This window comes from Anoplophora glabripennis, unplaced genomic scaffold, assembly GCF_000390285.2.
Source record: "Anoplophora glabripennis isolate ALB-LARVAE unplaced genomic scaffold, Agla_2.0 scaffold791, whole genome shotgun sequence".
Lineage (NCBI taxonomy): Eukaryota > Metazoa > Arthropoda > Insecta > Coleoptera > Cerambycidae > Anoplophora > Anoplophora glabripennis.
The window spans coordinates 1-17,520 of record NW_019416867.1 but is presented as its reverse complement, the minus strand read 5'-3'; the positions used below and the strand labels follow the sequence as shown (position 1 = coordinate 17,520).

Here is a 17,520-nt window from a genome sequence, read left to right as displayed (position 1 = left end):
CCACTTTAGTGCTTGCCGATTACTGCTTGTTTTCCGTCCCTGATTCTTGGACTTTGGAAGAAGCAGCTACTGTGCCAGTTGTGTATGGAACAGTTGTGTATGCCTTACCAATTGTAAGATCCTACAAAAAAATAACTGATTTTTCTAAATACGTATATTTCATAACTTTCTCTTTAGCGTGGACAACTGAAAAGAGGTGAAACTATTTTAATTCATTCGGGCACTGGAGCTGTCGGTCAAGCCGCCATACGATTCTCTTTGTATTTCGGATGTAAAGTGTTTACCACCGTGGGAACTCCACAGAAACGGGAATACCTCAAGAGAACTTTCCCCGTCCTTGAAGGTAGAAGCGTTTGTAGCAACTGGAAGGAATAACAAGACTTTCAATTGATTTCAGATCGTCATATCGGCAATTCCCGCGACGAGACGTTTGAGCAGATGATATACCGAGAAACAAACGGTAGAGGAGTGGACATTGTGCTGAACTCTCTGGCTGAAGATAAGCTCGTAGCGTCCGTCAGGTGTCTTGCCAAAGGAGGCAGGTTGATAGAGATAGGAAAATACGACATGGCGAATAACAACGAACTTAGTCTACTTCTGTTCCAGAAGGAAGCTAGTTTTCAGGGGGTTATGTTGGATCAGCTTTCCCGGGACATTCCATGGAGGAAAATGCAGCTTATGAGCATATTTACAAAGTTTTTGAAAAGCGGAGCCATGCAACCATTAAGTAGAACTGTTTTTAATTATGATGACGTTGAGGAAGCCTTTAGATTCATGACTACAGGCAAGCACATGGGAAAAGTTCTGATCAAGATACGGGAGCCCGAGCAGCAGCTTGTAACGCCGCCCTCTGTACAAAAATTTTTCGGCTTACCCAAGTAAGGTTACATACAAATGAAATACTGCACACTATTTATTTTTACCAATGACTAAAGGAAATAATTTATTAATTAACAATTATTGTTGATTCTAGGTTTTTGGCCGAACCAGACAAGACCTACGTGATTATTGGTGGTTTGGGAGGATTTGGACTGGAATTAGCGGACTGGTTGGTGGTCAGAGGAGCGAGAAAGCTGGTGCTTTCGTCCCGAAAAGGAATTAACAGCGGCTACCAGAATATGAGGATTAGGTAAACTGACTCATTTTGGAAAAGTTTGCAAAAGTTTTAGTAACACACTTTTTTAGAGTATGGAGGTCCTACGGAGCTTTAGTAAAAATATCCACCGCTCCCATTACAACAAAAGACGGATGCTACCAGCTCATCCGTGAATCCTTAGAGTTAGGCCCTATCGACGCCATCTTCAATTTGGCTGTGGTGCTCGAGGATTCCCTTTTCGAAAATCAATCCCCGGAAGCTTTCGTGACGTCTTTCGCCCCTAAAGCTACCGCCACGGAATACCTGGACGAACTAACCAGGGAAATGTGCCCCGAACTAAGGTGATAAATATTTCGGCTCGATTAATAGAAACCATTTTTACTAAGATCGTTTGCAGTCATTTTGTGGTATTCTCTTCTGTTTCCTGCGGACGAGGCAACGCGGGGCAAACGAATTACGGAATGGCTAACTCTGTGATGGAGAGGGTTTGTGAAAGGAGGAGGCAAAGCGGTTACCCGGCCCTCGCTATCGAATGGGGTGCAGTAGGGGAGGTTAGAAGCATCAATAACTAATTTAAAACAAACATCTATTTATGCAAATCATTTATTTTTCTCGTGTTTTAAGGTCGGTCTTGTTGCGGAGATGCTGGGCGACGCAAAAATCGAAATAGGTGGGACTTTGCAGCAGAAAATTTCCAGGTGTCTTCAAGTAATGGATACTCTCCTCAAACAGAAGGACGCAACAATCGTATCGAGCATAGTCGTGGCTGAAAAACGAGGGGCGAACGCATCCGATAGCATCGTTGATGCCGTTCTAAATATTTTAGGTACAGTCATCTACAAATAAAAAGATAATCTTTTCTTAACTTTGCCTATAAATATTAGCGGTGATATTAAGTAGGTAATGTACTTTTTTTGTACAGGTGTCAGTGATATCAAGTCGGTCAGTCTCCACTCGACTTTAGCGGAACTGGGAATGGACTCGATGTCAGGTGTCGAAATCAAACAAACCCTAGAGAGAGAGTTCGAAGTGTTCCTTACCGCAAAAGACATACGAACGATGACACTGTCAAAGTAGGTTTTTTTCTATTTAAGTTTAAATTTTTTAAGTCTTCTTGCCTAGGTTGAGAGACGTCCAGGAAGAGCACGGAATAACCCAGAAAGAGGAAACTGCTGACGATAACCTTGGATTTGAAATAATCATTAGAGTCATCGGCGACGAATCACAGAGTACTGTTCCTTGCATTCGATTACAATCGAAAATAGAAGACGAAGACGTAGCCCCAAAGGTACTGCTGTTTCCGGGAATAGAAGGCTTTGCTAAAGTATTTCAATCTGTGGCAGCTAAAATCAGGGCGCACTGTATAGGATTACAGTTTACTTATGGCGATACAGCGTTAACTATAGTCGAGATGGCTGCGTCTCTGGTGCCGGTGAGTTTTCCGCGAATGCTCCTTTTTTTATCTCCAAACTTATACACCCTCTCCCTTATTGCAGACCGTGGAAGAGCACTTGTCAAAAACTGAGCCGTTCACTATCCTAGCTTACTCGTACGGTTCCCTAGTAGGTCTGGAAGTCGTCCGTATTTTGGAATCCAAAGGCTACACCGGGACAATGATCTGTCTAGATGGCGCCCCTTCTATAATGCAGAAATTATTGCTACACATCGATATAGCTTCGGAGCAATCTTTCCAGACTAGTTTTGCTTGCTTTCTGCTTTCCATGTACCTGCCGCCCAAAGTAATTTCAGAACACAGAGTAAGTATATAAATTAATATTCGCATTTCAATATCCAATACTTTTTTTTATAGATATTGTATTAGAAGTACATCACAAATAGTTAAAAATATTGAACAACCGCAAGATAAAAACAAACAATTATTAAAAAATAATAGAATAACGTTTTATTTACACAAAAAAAATTGACATCGTTCGATGTCTCGACTGAAATAATATTCATTTCTTACAGGAAGCTATATTTAAATGCAGTTCTTGGGATGAGAGGGTGAATTTAGGAATAGAACTGGTCAAAGGCAGTCTAGCTGAAAACTCGCAATATTTCAGAACGATATCTTATAATCTGTACTGGCGTATGAGGGCGTTGGTGGGCTACAGCCCCTCTTTTAGCAAATTGGAATCGAATGTAAAATTATACAAACCGAAACAAAGGAGCGCACAAGGTCTCGAAGAGGATTACGGATTGTCGAAGATATTTACAGGACCGGTAGACGTCAAGGTGTTCGACGGCAACCATTTTACTTTCCTGGAGGACGAAGCCTTAGCTGAAGCCATCAATGAAGACATTCGCATAAGGGGAACGATTTCTTGTTAATCTCTGTATTTATTTAATTTTACTTTGTTATAAAATAATTTTAGTATTAATAAATTTTGGAAATGAATAGCAAGATTATTTCAGACTTTTATTGTCCAGATCACAATTTTTTATGGTGTTTACAGAAAAAAAGTTCGTGTAAACATGTCATGTCATGTCAATTTTTATGCGCCAGTGGCGTAGTTAGGCGTGAATCAGTCGACGTTTTCGTCATAAAATGTAGAACGCCAATGGATTTTTTAAAATTTTGATTATTATCGGACCTGCTCAACATTTTACAATAAAGGTGTCTTGAATTTTTTGCCTAATTATTAAATTAGAAAAAAGTTGTGTTTTTTATACCTAACAATATGCCGTTTAGAAAGTTTTAAAATTCCGGGTAGTTCCGGAGATATCCGGAAAAACCCGAAATTTCGCATAATCGTTTAATTTTTCTTCTGGCTTTATTTGTAAACGAATTTTGAAATAAATTGCATATTTCCATTGTCACTTTTTTCGCTCTATCCAATGGCGACAACATTTTTGCAATCCGACGTTTTCTCTTCGAGGGGTCATCATCAAGTTAATTTTTTTAAATAGGTCGCTGCTATTTTTATGACAAAATCTAAAGTTAATTTTAATTCTGAATTAGATGATATTACTATTGTAATCGTTTAAAAAGGTTTTTACCTTGTTGTAAATTATTTTCTGAGTACGGCTATGAACGTCATAACATTTAAGTCAGTACAGCACAAAATATCCAACAATATTTTTTAATCGTTAATTTAAAAAATTTTGCCTAATAAAAAAATAATATGAATTTATTAAATGTTTTATTATTTCTTATTAGTATTGCTAATAGTAATAAAAAATATTAAATCTAAATATTTTGCTAAAAAAATTTCAATTTTATTGTCTATTGTCTTGTTTATTGCCAAATAAATTCCTATAAGGAAATTGAACCCATCAAAAATCATAAATTACACTTTCAAAATTATTGTTATGTAGGCATTAAATCAGCATTTATATACAAATTAACTACATATGTTTACCCGGTTATATTTTAGAACAAAAGAAATGCATAATAATGAGTTAGGTACATTCACTACAAAGTGAAAATTATTCTGTCTAAGGATGTACTGTCTGACAGTAGCGAAAAAGGTCAAGGCAAGTAATCGTGAGATATACAGTAGTAATTTTTATTTGTCGGTAATTATGTTTCAATTAACAAACCTTATAAAATAATGATAAATCGTGTACAGATATACACGGTGTCCGGAATATACGTCTATAACGTTTGAGATTAATTGACGTAGAATAATCGTTTATTGATCCTTAGTTTAGCATCTAGAGGACTTCATAATTCATGAAAACCGTTTTTAGGATGTGAATTACAATCAAATGAAGTTCCTTGATGTTCTTTCAAATAATTTTGAGAAATTGAATTAATACAAAACACATACCTGATATATTGACATTGTTAAGTAGTGCAACCATTCAAAAAAGTATCTATTATCACCCTTAATAAAGATTAATAACATAAAAAACAACTACTACAAAGGGATTTTTTGTTTCCTTATTTTATTTGGAATTGCTTCATCAGGCTACCTACTGCTAGTTTGGAATTAATAAATATTAACAAACAAAAATGAAACGACTGCCAAAGAGTTGAACAAGACTAGATTGATTATAATTTTCTTTCTATCTAAAAAAAATATTTAAATATACCCTTTCTTGGGTTTGATTCACTGTGGTTTTTAGGAACACCATGTTTACCTTAAATAAAACTTGTTCATGATTACATTTTTAACTCAAAAAATTAAAAATTCAAAGGAAGGTGACATTTAAAGTCAATAACCTGTGCAATTGTTTTCAAATCACAAAATTTCAAATTTTAATTGTGTTTTGGTAATAATAATAAATTCACGGAAAAATTATGCCCCCTCGCGATCGTAAACTATAAATACCACTCGAATCCCTAATTTGACGTAACACTACCCATATTTATGTTTTAGTACACAACATTGGGTTTAGTAACTGAGGTAAGTACAATCGTATCGTTTTTAAGATGATTTGATATTGTAAGGATGTAAGGTTCAAATTTGTATCCTAAATTCTATACAGAAACGTAAAAACTACATTAAGGTTTCAATGTCAATTTCTATAAGTTGATCTGTTGTTTTTTATTTAAATAAAATATATTATTTCTTATTTTTGTGGCATTTTTGCTGAATTTGCTGTTTTATCAGATTCGAAATGGACTCGTCACAAGAAAGCACTACTGCTAGCGATGAGAAAGAAAGTATCTTGAATTATAATATGAAAGGGGGAAAAATGATGGCAAAACCTATACCAGGGGAAGACATTGTTATAACAGGTACGTAACATATCCTCATCAATTCCGCTGTTGTTTCGTTAAAATTATTTCTAATAGGTTTGTCTGGTGCTTTTCCAAATTCCATGGACATCCACGAATTTAAAGAGAATTTATTTAACAAAGCGAATATGGTGTCGCCCAATAAAAGATGGGACTATAACCATCCCGAGATGCCATCGTGTTCCGGGACTATTCCCGAAATCGACAAATACGACGCGGGATTCTTCGGTACGTAAATATTGTGTTGAGATATTAACGTTACCTTTCAAAAGTTGATCGACATTTTGTGACATTACTTTGAGTTTAGAATGGTACTTTTTTATATTATTAAACAGATATATTCTTGTTAAATTCGCTAAAGTGAGCAGACAAATTTTTTTAAGTAAGTCACCAAATTATTTTTAATGACGACATCGTTTTATAATTTATAACATACATTTACTACCTCAATATCCGAATAAGTTATCGCTTTCTTCCATTTTAGGTGTACATGAAAGACAATCTCAGTCTCTCGATGCGATGAGTAGGCTGCTTCACGAGAAAACAATTGAAGCTCTCTTTGACGCAGGAGTACACCCTTCGGATCTTGAAGGTACTAGAACTGGCGTTTTCGTCGGAACTTGCTTCAGCGAAAATGATAAAATACGGTTTTGGGATACCTTAGAGACCCAAAGTTATGCGATGACTGGGTAAGATTCTTGAAAGTATTTATTTTTCAGACTGGCGTTTCGAATATATATCGAATATATATACTGCGATATATCGCGAAGATATATCGCAGTGACAATCTACTGCAGTTTTAGAATTTCTTCTGAATAATGTGAAATGCTTCTCGAAACGTCAAGAAATCCTAAACCAAATGAACTTTTAAAAAATATCGCGATTGCAGATCAGAGAGGTCCATGATGGCACATCGGGTTAGTTACTTCTTGAAATTGAAAGCACCTTCATATACGACAGACACGGCTTGCAGCAGCTCTCTGTACGCTCTAGACCACGCGTACAGGTCAATTCGGTTAGGAGAAATCGACGCTGCAATCGTGGTTGGGGCAAATCTTTGCCTGCACCCTTGTCTAACGATGCAATTTTCTAGGTAATCTCTAACTGTCTCTACCAAACGTATCTTTTAATAAACTCAGTCTTATTCTTAAGGTTGGGAGTCTTAAGTCAAGACGGATGCTGCAAATGCTTTGACGCTCAAGGCAACGGCTATGCCAGGTCAGAAGCTGTCGGGTCTATAATTTTGCAAAAGTCAAAATATGCTAAAAGAGTGTACGCCCAATTGATTCACGTTAAAACGAACTGCGACGGATATAAGGAACAAGGCATAACGTTTCCTTCGGCAGCTGCGCAAATAGACCTGTTGACTGAATTTTATGACGAGTGCGGTGTCGATAAGTTCAGTTTGAGCTACCTGGAAGCTCACGGAACAGGCAAGCAACTTATGAAAAAAGATATTTAACTGTAAACGTAACATCAATGTCTTCTCAGGTACCTTGGTTGGAGATCCCGAGGAGTGTTTGGCCATCGACACGGTTTTTACGAGAGGTCGGAAACAACCTCTTTTGATCGGTTCAGTTAAGTCCAACATTGGCCATTCAGAACCGGCGTCGGGCGTTTGTTCCATCACAAAGGTTGGTTCCGATTACACCAACGTTAAGAGTCTTTGACTAATGATAAACTTTTCCAAGTCAATTAATAGTGTTCTTGCAGTGTGTAATAGCTATGGAAACCGGTTACATGCCGCCAAATATTCATTTTACCACCCCTAGAAAGGAGATACGCGGAATTATAGAGGGTAGGATGAAGGTCGTTGTAGATAAAAAGCACTTTGAAGACGACAGGGGATTAATAGGTAACACATTTTTCATCGGTTGGTTTCTAAGTGGGCTACATTTACGAATATTTAATTCAGGTGTTAATAATTTCGGATTTGGTGGTGGTAACTGTCACGTATTGCTCAAGTGGAATACGAAAGAAAAAATTAACAAAGGGTTACCGAAAGATGACCTTCCAAGGCTGGTTTGTGTGAGTGGAAGAACACCTCAAGCCGTGAAGTCGTTATTGGACGCGGTTTCTTCCAGTGAGCTCGATGCTGAACTTGTGGGACTGTTGCACGAAGGTTTTAGGTATTACATTGTTTCTAACAAACACAGTGGATTGCAACTTGATATTTTACAACTCTATTTTTTGTTACTTCTAGAAAGAATGTAACGAATCATTTATACAGAGGATACTCTGTATTAAGGAAAACTGGAGAGATTAATAGATCTGTGAAGTATTCTCCTGGTCAATGTAAACCTCTGTATTTTGCTTTTGGAGAATTAAGTGATTGGTGCAACATTGGGAGCCAACTGATGGATTTGCCTGTATTTTCTGCTTTCGTCCAAAGGTAGGTACACCAATGTCTGGAAATTATCAATGGAAGTACCCATAATTTTTCTTTTAGGCTACAAAAAAACTTACAGAGCAAGGGAGTAGACATCTGTGACATATTTATTAACAACAAGGTTCCAGAAAGACGCAATATTCAAGTACTAGGTAGCATTGTGGTACACCTTGGTGTGATGGACATTTTGAATTCACTGTATATAAAACCAAAAGGGTACCTGGGGTATTCTTTCGGCGGCTTACTTTCTTCATACTGCAATGGCCTCTTAACTTTGGATGAAACAATTAACTGTGCTTTTGTTATGAAAACGGCTGTAAACAACAATAACAACAATAACGAAAAACCGAATATTTTGCAGGTAAGTGACGTGTACATTGTTACCTACTCGATTCTAAAATATTTCAGTTTAGGTTAACGGCGATGTGAAAAATAATTGGGATAATTTAGAGGAGTTAAAAATGTATTTGGACTCACCAGCGTTAAGTAAGTCATGATGAATTACTGATGTTGCCCTCTAACGTAATTCTGTCGTAGAGAACGATCTAATCCAAAATTTGTCGAACGCTTTGGAAGGCCGCAAATCCGTTAAAAATCATTCTGGTGAAACCCAAGAATGGGCTAGACATTATGTAAACTCTTTAAATCACAACCAATTCCAAGGCACCGAAGCTGTGGATTTAGATTCGGTCATTTTTCGAATCGGTAGCGGACCACTGGATACCTCCGACAACTTGTCCCTAGTTTCACTCTTTGACAGCGAAAGGGAGGATTATCTCGTTGAGCTCATCGACTGTCTTGGAAGGTACAGTGAAAATAATCTTTACTGTAAAGTAAGCGTAATACTTGCTATTCCAGGTTATACGAATCGGGTTATAATCCACAAATCAGCAAATTGTATCCGCCCATACAATTCCCAGTAAGCAGAGGCACCAAAATGATTTCCCCGTACGTCAAGTGGCTCCACAACAGGGACAGATTCATACCAGATTTTAGAACGGAACTTATGCGGCAGTCAAAGCTTGGAGTAAAGCGTTACAGGATTCAAACCGTCGATCACGAATGGAAGTACATCTCCGGCCATGTCATAAATGGTAAGCGATTTAATATAATAGAAAAGTAAACGAAACATACGTTTGTTCTAGGGAGAAATTTATTCCCGGCCACGGGATACTTATACGTCGTATGGGACGCTTTTGCGCTTACCCGTAGAATCCTCGTCGACGACATGCAGGTAGTGTTTGAGAACTGCAAGTTCATAAGGGCTATGACAATACCGAAAAAGAACGACTTCATTCTAGAAGTAGCGATTCACTCGGGCACTGGGAATTTTGAGATCGCCGAAGGGGAATCGGTACTTGTTAAGGGAAGGATTTCTATGTTTGATAGTGAGGGGTGTCGTCGTCCAGTACAGGAATTCGATGAATCTCTATTGCCGCGCGACTCCGCTTTTCCAATGAAAAATAAAGACATCTACAAGGAGTTGCGATTACGAGGATATAACTATGAGTTAGTACCTAACGTTACATTTGTTATCCTTAACATAACTTTACCGTTTATTTTTATTTCTGTAAAATTTCGTTTGGTAATATCAATGTGTATTCGTAGAGGAGCTTTCTGTGGAATCCAAGAGACCAACGAAGACGCGTCACAAGCGCTTATAAGATGGGAGGAAAACTGGGTTGCATTCCTTGATAACATGCTTCAACAGAGGATCCTGCAACTGGACAGCAGACTGTTGTACGTACCGATATTCATTTCCAACATGACAATATTGGCTAAAGATCACGTGGATATGATAAAACGCCACTTCAAAACTAGCGATGAACCCCCCCTCCTTCCTGTTCATTGCGACAAAGCAACTGGAATTATCAGGTGAGTTAACACGAATCAGTTTTGATAATAACGTCATTACTATTCATCTGAGGCAATTTTAGGTCGGGAGGGATAACCATATCGGGTTTACTTGCCAAGTCGATACCGCGAAGGAAAGATCTGGGTATACCAGTTCTTGAGAAATATACGTTCGTACCAAACGACACAGAATTGGGTTTACACGAGTCTGTAAGGGTTAATATCCAGATAGTCTTGGAAAACGCCTCGACGTATCAAGTTAAGGCCGTGGAACTTATAAATGAGTTGACTCCCGATGACGCGCCACCTTTAATGCCTGTTGTCGAGTTGGTACTGGGAGATCAGCCTTTGGTACAGCCTTTCCTTAAAATATTAAGCAAAACCCCCTTAGATGTCTCTGTGGAAGTTGAAAATAGAAAATTAGGTGGCGAGACGGACTGTTTGATTGTAATTGCGTCAAATATTTTAAAAAGACAAAGTGTACGTAATTTTAAATCATTCTTCTCAATATTATGCTTGACCGGGAAGTGTTTTGATTTTTTTAGATTTTGGATGAAGCATTTACGGCTCTGAAAGAAAACGGGTTTATCATATCCCGCGAACACCTGGATTATGACGATTCTTTGATAAAATGTACAGAAATAACCGTTCTGACAGTGCACAAAACACCAACAGAAACATTGTTACTTCTTCAGAAGAAGGCCAACGTTAAAGAACCAAGTTACATCAAGGTTGCTTCCTCTGACAGCTTCTCTTGGATACCCAAACTCCAAGGCACCTTAAAGAAAAAAGGCGACGTGGTACTTTACGCAGAAAAAGAACCCAGCAACGGAATATTAGGCCTCGTGAATTGCCTAAGAAGAGAACCAGGCAGCAGACACGTCAGAGGCGTGTTTTTGATGGACGACGTAACAGAATTTCGACCGGCACACTCCTTATTTGTCCATCAACTGAAGAAAAATATGGCCGTCAATGTGTACAAAAACAACCGGTGGGGCACCTACAGGCATTTGTTGTTGGACGAACAAAACCTTGTCGAAAGCGAGCACTGTTTTGTGAATCTGATGGTTCCTGGAGACTTATCCAGCCTTAGATGGTTCGAAGGGCCTCTTTGCCATCAGATGTCGGTACCATCCGAAACGAAATTAGTATATGTTGGTATACATCGCTAAGACTAAATTAAAGTCGTTAATTATTTATGTTTCTAGGTATACTATGCTGCGTTAAATTTCAGAGACGTCATGACGGCTAGCGGTAAACTCACTGTCGACGCCATAACCCAAAACAGGCTGGAGCAGGAGTGCGTTCAGGGATTCGAATTCTCTGGAAGAGACAGCAAGTAAAACGTTCACTAAAAAGTTATTTCTCGATCAAAAATATTTCATAATTAAAATACAGTTGAATTACTAAGCTTCCTTGTTTTTCAAAATGATTCGTCTTATAATCTTTAAGTTTTTATATCGTGGTATTACCAGCAATGCTAATAATATAAAAGTTTATTAGGTGTATTGGTATGTTTATTAACGGTTCTATATTTCTCTAGAGGGCGTAGAGTAATGGGTATGATGACCTTTGGAGCACTATCCACTTTAGTGCTTGGTGATTTCTCCTTGTATTCCGAAGTCCCTGACTCTTGGACTTTGGAAGAAGCAGCTACTGTGCCAGTTGTGTATGGAACAGTTGTGTACGCCCTACCAATTGTAAGATCCTACAGAAAAATAACTGATTTTTCTAAATACGTATATTTCATAACTTTCTCTTTAGCGTGGACAACTGAAAAGAGGTGAAACTATTTTAATTCATTCGGGCACTGGAGCTGTCGGTCAAGCCGCCATACGATTCTCTTTGTATTTCGGATGTAAAGTGTTTACCACCGTNAAAATATAAATGCAAATCATCCTGTCGAAACATTTTTTTTTTTCAAATTGGTTAAAAATACAAGTTAAAAAACAGTATTTTAGATGTACATATAGATTTAAAAGTTAATTAATGTGAATTCAGGGGAGCGTTTCGTGGAATTGAAGAAACTAACGTAGATGCTTCCAAAGCATTTCTAAGATGGGAGGACAATTGGGTTAGTTTCCTTGACAACATGCTTCAGCTTAAGATTCTGCAGATAGACAGCAGGTTATTGTACGTACCAATATTTATTTCTAACTTGACGATATCGGCTAAAGATCATCTCGATACGATCAAACGCGACGTAACCGCTGATAATGAAACTCCTCTCCTTCCTGTTTATTGCGACCAAGCAACTGGAATTATCAGGTGAGCTAACACGAATCAGTTTTGATAATAACGTCATTACTATTCATCTGAGGCAATTTTAGGTCGGGAGGGATAACCATATCTGGTTTACTTGCCAAGTCGATACCGCGAAGGAAAGATCTGGGTATACCAGTTCTGGAGAAATATACGTTCGTACCAAACGACACAGAATTGGGTTTACATGAGTCTGTAAGGGTTAATATCCAGATAGTCTTGGAAAACACCTTGATGTATCAAGTTAAGGCCATGGAACTTATAAATGAATTGACTCCCAAAGACGCCCCACCTCTAATGCCTATTGTCGAGATGGTACTGAGAGATCAGCCTTTAGTACAACCTTTCCTTAAAATATTAAGCAAAACCCCCTTAGATGTCTCTGTGGAAGTTGAAAATAGAAAATTAAGTGGCGAGACGGACTGTTTGATTGTAATTGCTTCAAATATTTTAAAAAGACAAAGTGTATGTAATTTTAAATCATTCTTCTCAATGTTATGCTTGAACGTGAAGTGTTTTGATTTTTTTAGATTTTGGATGAAGCATTTATGGCTCTGAAAGAAAACGGGTTTATCATATCCCGCGAACACCTGGATTGTGACGATTCTTTGATAAAATGTCCAGAAATAACTGTTCTGACAGTGCACAAAACGCCAACAGAAACATTGTTACTTCTTCAGAAGAAAGCAAACGTTAAAGAACCAAGTTACATCAAGATTGCTTCCTCTGACAGCTTCTCTTGGATACACAAACTCCAAGGCACCTTAAAGACAAAAGGCGACGTGGTACTTTACGCAGAAAAAGAACCCAGCAACGGAATATTAGGCCTCTTGAATTGCCTAAGAAGAGAACCAGATAGCAGACACGTCAGAGGTGTGTTTTTGATGGACGACATAACAAAATTTCAACCGACACATTCTTTATTTGTCGATCAACTGAAGAAAAATATGGCCGTCAATGTGTACAAAAACAACAAGTGGGGCACCTATAGGCATCTGTTGTTGGATAAACAAAACCTTGTAGAAAGCGAGCACTGTTTTGTGAATCTGACGGTTCCTGGAGACCTATCCAGCCTTAGATGGTTCGAAGGGCCCCTTTGCCATCAGACGTCGGTGTCGTCTGAAAATAAATTAATATACGTTAGTAAATTTCACTAGAAACCAAATTAAAGTCGTTAATTCTCGTTGTTTGTAGGTGTACTATGCTGCGTTAAATTTCAGAGACGTCATGACGGCTAGCGGTAAACTTACTGTCGACGCCATAACCCAAAACAGGCTGGAGCAGGAGTGCGTTCAGGGATTCGAATTCTCTGGAAGAGACAGCAAGTAAAACGTTCACTAGAAAGTTATTTCTCGATCAAAAATATTTCATAATTAAAATACAGTTGAATTACTAGCTTCCTTGTTTTTCAAAATGATTCGTCTTATAATCTTTAAGTTTTTATATCGTGGTATTACCAGCAATATAAAACTTTATTAGGTGTATTGGTATATTTATTAACGGTTCTATATTTCTCTAGAGGGCGTAGAGTAATGGGTATGATGACCTTTGGAGCACTATCCACTTTAGTGCTTGGTGATTTCTCCTTGTATTCCGAAGTCCCAGACTCTTGGAGTTTGGAAGAAGCAGCTACTGTTCCAGTTGTGTATGGAACAGTTGTGTACGCCTTACCAATTGTAAGATCCTACAGAAAAATAACTGATTTTTCTAAATACGTATATTCCATAACTTTCTCTTTAGCGTGGACAACTGAAAAGAGGTGAAACTATTTTAATTCATTCGGGCACTGGAGCTGTCGGTCAAGCCGCCATACGATTCTCTTTGTATTTCGGATGTAAAGTGTTTACCACCGTGGGAACTCCAGAGAAACGGGAATTCCTCAAGAGAGTTTTCCCCGTCCTTGAAGGTAGACGCGTTTGTAGCAACTGGAAGGAATAACAAGACTTTCAATTGATTTCAGATCGTCATATCGGCAATTCCCGCGACGAGACGTTTGAGCAGATGATATACCGAGAAACAAACGGTAGAGGAGTGGACATTGTGCTGAACTCTCTGGCTGAAGATAAGCTCGTAGCGTCCGTCAGGTGTCTTGCCAAAGGAGGCAGGTTGATAGAGATAGGAAAATACGACATGGCGAATAACAACGAACTTAGTCTACTTCTGTTCCAGAAGGAAGCTAGTTTTCAGGGGGTTATGTTGGATCAGCTTTCCCGGGACATTCCATGGAGGAAAATGCAGCTTATGAGCATATTTACAAAGTTTTTGAAAAGCGGAGCCATGCAACCATTAAGTAGAACTGTTTTTAATTATGATGACGTTGAGGAAGCCTTTAGATTCATGACTACAGGCAAGCACATGGGAAAAGTTCTGATCAAGATACGGGAGCCCGAGCAGCAGCTTGTAACGCCGCCCTCTGTACAAAAATTTTTCGGCTTACCCAAGTAAGGTTACATACAAATGAAATACTGCACACTATTTATTTTTACCAATGACTAAAGGAAATAATTTATTAATTAACAATTATTGTTGATTCTAGGTTTTTGGCCGAACCAGACAAGACCTATGTGATTATTGGTGGTTTGGGAGGATTTGGACTGGAATTAGCGGACTGGTTGGTGGTCAGAGGAGCGAGAAAGCTGGTGCTTTCGTCCCGAAAAGGAATTAACAGCGGCTACCAGAATATGAGGATCAGGTAAGCTGACTCACTTTGGAGAAATTTCCAAAAGTTTTAGTAACACACTTTCTTAGATTATGGAGGTCCTACGGAGCTTTAGTAAAAATATCCACTACACCCATTACAACAAAAGACGGATGCTACCAGCTCATCCGTGAATCCTTAGAGTTAGGCCCTATCGACGCCATCTTCAATTTGGCTGTGGTGCTTGAGGATTCCCTTTTCGAAAATCAATCCCCGGAAGCTTTCGTGACGTCTTTCGCCCCTAAAGCTACCGCCACGGAATACCTGGACGAACTAACCAGGGAAATGTGCCCCGAACTAAGGTGATAAATATTTCGGCTTGATTAATAGAAACCATTTTTACTAAGATCGTTTGCAGTCATTTTGTGGTATTCTCTTCTGTTTCCTGCGGACGAGGCAACGCGGGGCAAACGAATTACGGAATGGCTAACTCTGTGATGGAGAGGGTTTGTGAAAGGAGGAGGCAAAGCGGTTACCCGGCCCTCGCTATCGAATGGGGTGCAGTAGGGGAGGTTAGAAGCATCAATAACTAATTTAAAACAAACATCTATTTATGCAAATCACGTATTTTTCTCGTGTTTTAAGGTCGGTCTGGTTGCGGAGATGCTGGGCGACGCAAAAATCGAAATAGGTGGGACTTTGCAGCAGAAAATTTCCAGGTGTCTTCAAGTAATGGATACTCTCCTCAAACAGAAGGACGCAACAATCGTATCGAGCATAGTCGTGGCTGAAAAACGAGGGGCGAACGCATCCGATAACATCGTTGATGCCGTTCTAAATATTTTAGGTACAGTCATCCACAAATAAAAAGATAATCTTTTCTTAACTTCGCCTATAAATATTAGCGGTGATATTAAGTAGGTAATGTACTTTTTTTGTACAGGTGTCAGTGATATCAAGTCGGTCAGTCTCCACTCGACTTTAGCGGAACTCGGAATGGACTCGATGTCAGGTGTCGAAATCAAACAAACCCTAGAGAGAGAGTTCGAAGTGTACCTCACCCCAAAAGACATACGAACGATGACACTGGCGAGGTAAGTCCCTAGTACACGAATTTCTTACTTCTGACATTTTAATTGTTCAGGCTGAAAGAGATTCAAGAAGAGAAGAATGAAATTAATCAAAATGGAGAGGCGACAGAAGGGAAAACTGAAATGGAGACAGTCTTTAGACTTGTCGGTGACGAGGCAGAGAGTACCGTTCCATATCTTCGGCTTAGATCTAAAATTAAGGAAGAAACTGTGGCTCCAAAGGTACTTTTCTTTCCAGGAATAGAAGGATTCGCTAGGGTCTTCGACAACCTGGCGGGTAAAATCAGTGCACACGCTATTGGGTTACAACTTACTTATGGCAATCAAGCAATGTCCATAGTTGAAATAGCGGAGTCTTTGATACCGGTGAGTTCTCAGAGTATCTCAGTGAGTAAATATAGCTCAAAACGCTTATCCATATTTTTATGCATCTTAAAAACCGTTCAATGTACACTTTAATCCTTATTGTAGACGGTGGAAGAACACTTGTCAAAAACCGAGCCGTTCCACTTCCTGGCCTACTCGTATGGTTCCCTGGTAGCTCTGGAAGTGGTCCATATTTTAGAATCTAGGGGCTACCAAGGCACAATAGTCTGTCTAGACGGTGCTCCGACAGTGATGGAGAAGATGTTGGAGCATTTCGACGTAACATCGGAGGAATATTTCCAAACCACCCTCTCCTGCCATCTGTTGTCTACATACATATCACCTAATCTAGTTCTAGAGCACAAAGTAAGTTCAAGGGTATTACCTTTAACAATCTTGAGTTTTACTTAACGTTAAAATAATATGTGAACTTCTTATAGGATGCGATACTCAAATGCGGTTCTTGGGATGAAAGAGTGACTTTAGGGATGGATCTGGCCAAAGACGGCCTCCCTTATGAAAGAAACTATTTCAGGACCGTTTCTAACAATCTCTACTGGCGTCTCAAAGCATTAATGGTCTATAGTCCATCCTTTAGCAAATTAGAGTCCGATATAAGGTTGTACAAACCCAAGCAAGCCACTGCACAAGACCTCGAAGAAGATTACGGATTGTCGAAGATATTTACAAAACCTGTAGACGTCAAGGTGTTCGACGGCAACCATTTTACTTTCCTGGAAGACGAAGCCTTAGCTGAAGCCATCAATGAAGACATAAAGGGAACGACTTCTTGTTAACCTCTGTTTTTATTTCATTTTACTTTGCTACAACATAGCTTTAGTCGAGGCCTTTAATGGCGATATTCGCAAATAGAGAACGATGTTTTGTAATTTTGTTAATAAATTCATTTTTAAAAAATTGTAATAAAAAGTAAAATAATTGTTTCTTATTTTTTTTGCCTTTAGTGTGTGCGTAGTAATTGTAGCTAATTTTTTTATAGCTGCAGCATATTGCACGACCAATAATGAGAAAAATTGGAGATTTAAATTAAAAATAACGAGCATTCAAATAAAAACGTGGTCGAAGTTGGCTCTGACACATTGGACGTAGGGAGTAGCTTATAGCGACCAACTTAAC

General features: G+C 38.7%; 1 protein-coding gene across 1 annotated transcript in view; it reads left to right on the top strand.

Moving 5' to 3' along the window:
- Positions 1-17,323, top strand: part of LOC108915456 (fatty acid synthase) — a 33,787-nt gene extending 16,464 nt beyond the window's left edge. Inside the window, exons 16-30 of the mRNA XM_023455590.1 lie at positions 12,028-12,294; positions 12,357-12,753; positions 12,819-13,427; positions 13,483-13,613; positions 13,808-13,964; positions 14,029-14,194; positions 14,249-14,729; positions 14,825-14,980; positions 15,037-15,288; positions 15,345-15,498; positions 15,572-15,773; positions 15,870-16,020; positions 16,071-16,383; positions 16,489-16,749; positions 16,824-17,323. Coding sequence (XP_023311358.1) covers positions 12,028-12,294; positions 12,357-12,753; positions 12,819-13,427; positions 13,483-13,613; positions 13,808-13,964; positions 14,029-14,194; positions 14,249-14,729; positions 14,825-14,980; positions 15,037-15,288; positions 15,345-15,498; positions 15,572-15,773; positions 15,870-16,020; positions 16,071-16,383; positions 16,489-16,749; positions 16,824-17,180 — 4,054 coding nt within the window. The 3' untranslated portion in view covers positions 17,181-17,323. The remainder of the gene's footprint in view (positions 1-12,027; positions 12,295-12,356; positions 12,754-12,818; positions 13,428-13,482; positions 13,614-13,807; positions 13,965-14,028; positions 14,195-14,248; positions 14,730-14,824; positions 14,981-15,036; positions 15,289-15,344; positions 15,499-15,571; positions 15,774-15,869; positions 16,021-16,070; positions 16,384-16,488; positions 16,750-16,823) is intronic.
- Positions 17,324-17,520: the final 197 nt, after the last annotated feature.